The sequence below is a fragment of the Pundamilia nyererei genome, unplaced genomic scaffold (genome assembly GCF_000239375.1).
Source record: "Pundamilia nyererei isolate P.nyererei 1_Seehausen unplaced genomic scaffold, PunNye1.0 scaffold00121, whole genome shotgun sequence".
NCBI classification, from domain to species: Eukaryota; Metazoa; Chordata; class Actinopteri; order Cichliformes; family Cichlidae; genus Pundamilia; species Pundamilia nyererei.
The window spans coordinates 1,023,852-1,028,922 of NW_005187522.1; the positions used below are offsets into that span (position 1 = coordinate 1,023,852).

General features: G+C 38.2%; 1 protein-coding gene across 5 annotated transcripts in view; it reads left to right on the plus strand.

Annotated features, from left to right (window-relative positions):
* adcyap1r1a (adenylate cyclase activating polypeptide 1a (pituitary) receptor type I) overlaps window positions 1-5,071 on the plus strand; it is a 29,477-nt gene that overhangs the window by 8,657 nt on the left and 15,749 nt on the right. For all 5 annotated transcript variants that reach the window (XM_005742532.1, XM_005742534.1, XM_005742535.1 and 2 more), the window contains one exon: window positions 993-1,086. In XM_005742532.1, coding sequence (XP_005742589.1) covers window positions 993-1,086 — 94 coding nt within the window. The remainder of the gene's footprint in view (window positions 1-992; window positions 1,087-5,071) is intronic.

The window sequence follows — 5,071 nt, forward strand, 5'->3', positions numbered from 1 at the left end:
GCCATCACAGAGAAGTGGCGAAATTATTTGCATTTAACAACTGTTGCCCTTTAAATGGTAATGTGCCAGAGAATGGATAGCTCTAATAATTTTTCACATTATTCCTGGAGTGTTTCAAAATTCTGCTCTTGTGCTGAAAGATAAAGGAAGGAAGTGAGTCCTAGGACATCTTTACAGTCAGCTGATGACCCATCTTATCTCAATACCGATGCCTGAAGTGAATTCATATCGAAGAGGAGGGAGATAGAGTGATGAGTCAGCCATGGCTCGGAGGGCTGGGATATATTACACCTATCATTTCACCATGAGAGCAAAGGAAGGGTTGCAAGAAAGCTAAAGGTGCAAAATAGAGATTGGCCTTAAGGGAGAGTGCGGGGGTACATCAACAGAGAAGATGACAGACATACTGTAAGTCTACTGCCTGAGAGTAAATAGCTTTCCTCACTGCATCATGGAGGAAGATGATATCTTGTTTACTCCACTGTGGTGGCTTTTGTGTGCCCTTTTAATGGGCTTTGGTTTTAGTAGTTAGCAGAGGATGTCTGAAGGACCGTAATTTTGGAACCACTGTCCCAATCCCTGGTTGTGTTAGAAGATTATTCCCAAATTTAGTTAGTAACTCAATGGATACTCAAAATGGATAAGAGACAAGAGGATGTTTTATTACAATAGATCTTATTATAACAGTCAAGCAACATCTCTTTGATCGGGTTAGAGTTGCGCTTGAGAATGCAAATGTCCAGCACAGCCATCCAGTACATGTTTTTTATCCTGCCACCTCGCTAGCAGAAACCCAATTGCACCCGTATGAGAATAGCACAGGTCATTATCCTGATAATTCACAGTGAGCAAGTGGACGACATGGTCTTCTGCAGAGCACCCACACCAAAAGCAAACAAGCAAAAAGAGTGTTTCTAGTCAAATGCATCTGATGTGGACTATATTTCCCGAGTCTCCCCACATCAGTGTGTGCGCTTGTGTGTTTTCTTTAGGTGGCCTCCGAGTCTGAGCACTGCGTAATAAAGCGTGAACATGATAAATGCATGGAGAGGATCGCAATGCACAAATCAGATGGAGAAGAATATGGTAAGTGAGGATGTGTCCCCAAGTGTGGGTATGCAACGTTTTCATATGTTGCTTTTCATTTCTGTGCTCCTGTGATTACATGGTCTATGCCTCGGTCAGCTCCAAAAACACAGATCTGCGGATGAAAGTCATGAATAGCTTAATGGGAATTAATGGAATGCAGGCTTGTTTTTATACTCAATGATCTGGCATTTTTCATGTTTGAAAAGGTCATACAGGGACATGTAAGGATGAAAGATGAATGGAGCTGTATTTCTGATTCACATTGCAAATGCATTACCTCAAAAGGCCAGTCATGTAGAGCAAAGAGAAAAATGTTTTCCTCGAGTTGCTTTTGTATTTTAACAACGTCACTTTTCAGAAAAAAAACCCCAGAGGAAACTTGTTATGTGGGCCCTGGAAACAATTATTTTCTTGGCTATGGATTGTGGTTTTCATTAGCGACTGCTACAGGTCTCCTGCTGCTTGAAATTTGCGCAGCAGACTACAAATCCCAGACTGCACTGTGACTTACAGCTTTGGTGACAGTCACAGAGCCATGAAAAAAAAATAAACACAAGAAAAATGTAAAAGATTTAGAGTGTAAGATAACAAATTTAAGGAGGAGAGGAGCTGTAAGGTCAGCTCGTTTTTCATCTGTAGATTTTAAAGGTCGGCCCTGTAGTCTCCCTGCGTGCTGCACAGCAAACTGCATTAGGTTCGTCTGTTTTTATCTGAGTGTTTTCGCTTCATCTTTGCACAGTATGAGGTGGTAAAGTAGAGCTGTCATTTATAAGCAAATGTGAGCACAATTTCTCACACTTAAATGATTAAAATGAGGCATTGTGTTATTTATTCCTTCAGTCCTCTTAAAGATTATCAGTTTGTTTATTTTTTCTTTCAATTTTTTTGTAGCACAAACAGTAGCACATATTGGCCAGCCTTGAACCTTTAACCGATCCCTGTCTCCTCCCACGCCTTTAAAAGAAGCCGTCCTGCTGCTTTCTGCTGACAGCAAATCATTTGTGAGGAAATAAAACTGCCGGGTTTGCAGAAATCCGACATGGAGGTTTGAGAAAAAGCGAAGAGAAAAATGAAAACAAGGAAACAACAAGTCAGACAAAGCATAGAGAAGCTGTTATGATGAGGCTTTTTTTCTGATTGATAAAAATTGATTTCTAAACAAACTGATTTATTAACGGATATCAACAAAAACAGTCTCCAGTTTCTCAATTAAGATGATTTGCTGATTTCAGTTGATTCCAAATAGGTTATCTGTGGATGTTGGACTGTGCAGATTTTGATAGCGCTTTTATGACCTTTAGAAGGTCAAATTGGGCATCTTTAATTTATCACTCTTTTATTTGTTGTATTGTATGGATTGGGCATTCTGTTATTATTTTATTCCCTCATTGCTCTGCAACACAAACAGTTTGTTTATTTTTGTTTTTAACTTTCAGTTTTTAGACCGCAGTAGCACATAATAGCCAGCCTTGACACTTTAACTGATCCTCCCCTTGCTGTAAAAGAAGCTGCCCTGCTGTTTTCTGCTGACAGCAAATCATTTGTGAGGAAATAAAACTGCCTGGTATGCAGAAATCTGACATTTCTTTCATTACAAATTAATTATCTGTGGATGTTGCACTGTAAATGTTTGACAATACTGCCGTGGCCTTTGGGAAGTCAAACCAGTTGATCGAATCTGCTTCAGAAAATGAAATTATACCAGTCTTGTGAATCCAGCCAAGTTTTTTTTGTACAAATGTATTTTATATTTACGTGGACAGTACAGAATGTGTGACGTGTGATTTTCACATGCTGAATTTTTGAAGCCCGGCAAATACTGTGAGATTTTGCATGAGATAGGGACAGGGAGCTTTATTAAGCCAGTTACCTCTGTAGCTCAGTTCAGCTCATTTGGCTCAGATTTGCCCTTTAAAAGGTAATTGGCTTTGTGTCCGGCTCACCAGACAGAACCAAAACAGATTAGAGAGCCAAGCAGAGTAGAGAAAGCACTGCAAACACACCGGACACATGCACAAACACACATATGCACATGAACAGATAAACCCCAGTCACAAAGACACTCAAAGTGCACACAAATCAGACTTCTGCCTGCCTCTGCAGCAGTATAAACCGCCCGAGCATAAACTAGAAAAAGGGGGGAGGATTGAGAAGAGATGGGAGCGGAGAGAAAGACAGACAGAAATTAAAACTGTGAAACCAACACATAAAATAAAAACAAAAATGTTGAGCATCACTCAAGCATTGAGACAGATGAATAGCAGAAGATCAAAACAAAGCAGAAACCGGTAAATGGAAATGAGCTAAGAAATTGTCTGCTTCCAGCTTCATTCAACTGGGACACCAGGGGAATTAACTGTATCACATTAAACCTGCAAAAACCTCAAGAGTTGCTCCTTTATAAGGTACAGCTTGCAAAAACTTATACTTAACCATTCACCATTTTCCTGCAAAAGGAAAATATAGTTGCAAAACTGGCAAACAAACCAGGGAGGGCATCACACTGTCACCCTTTACCATTGCTCTATTCACAGTTTTCAGGGTAACATATGGAAATGATTTCCAGGAAAAAATCCTTTCAGGCAAGAATGGAGAACAATAGAATAGTTCTGTTTCCTGACGGTTTCCAGATTTTGTGTGTTTTTGACATTATTCCTGCTCACTGAGTGTGTTTTTTGGTTCCACAGGAATACAAACTGTTAAAACAGCATCAGCCCTACAGTGTGAAATGATGGGCTTTTTTCTGCTGCTGGTCAGACAGAATCATTTGTCAGCTCTTTTGACAGCAAGGGCTGATACTCTCAAGGGTGTGTCTGTGCACAGATAAATGTTAGACCAACTAAAATCTGTCATTTTGGCTCTGACAGTGCATGTTTGTGAATAAATGCAGGTACTTGTGCCTACCTCCTTCCTCAACATCCTCTTTAATGGTCTTTCCAGTGAATTTAGAGCATAAAAGGCGGTGAATAGTGCAAAATACACAGAGTTAGAATAGCTATAATTAATGTTTATATACTAAAACATATATCCATTGATAATAAAAGATAAATGTGCAGCAGAGCCTTATTGACTTTTACCTCACAAATTCACTGTTCCTCCAAACGCTCACTGCTTAAAGAGCTGGTCTTTTTCTGCCATAGCAGGCAGTAAAAGTGCTCTGGAAACACATCGTACAAGATCTGAGTCCAACAGCACACACACAAAACAGCTGTTGAACACAGTGTATCATTAAGCATCTAAAAAGCCACATGAATTTTCCTAAACGAGTTGGAGGAGACCAAAAATGGAGCTAAAAGACTACAGGGAACCCATTGCAATCATTTCAAGTTCTTATATTTTTCTCACCTATATATCATTCACATTCAGTTTGTCCATTTTCTGAAACAAGCTGTTTTAGCTCCTTTGCCTTTAATTCCATTGTTTTCATTCTAATTCCGTTGTTTTCATTCAAATTCTATTCATTTCATTCTAATTCCGTTCATTTCATTGAAATTCCGTTGTTTTCATTCAAATGCTGTTGTTTTCATTCAAATTCCATTGTTTTCATTCAAATTCCATTGTTTGTTCTCAAATTCTGTTGTTTTCATTCAAATTCCATCGTTTACATTTTAATTCCGAAGTTTTCATTCTAATTCTGTTGTTTGTTTTAAACTTCCATTGTTTTCAGTCAAATTCTGTTGTTTTCATTCAAATTCCGTTGTTTTCGTTCTAATTCTGTTGTTTTCATTCAAATTCTTTTGTTTTTGATCAAATTCTGTTCTTTTCATTCAAATTCTGTCATTTTCATTCAAATTCTTTTCTTTTCATTCTAATTCCATTGTTTTGATTCAAATTCTGGTCTGTTCATTCAAATTCCGTTGTTTTCATTCAAATTCTATTCATTTCATTCTAATTCCGTTCATTTCATTCAAATTCCGTTGTTTTCATTCAAATTCCATTGTTTGTTCTAAAATTCTGTTGTTTGCTCTCAAATTCTGTTGTT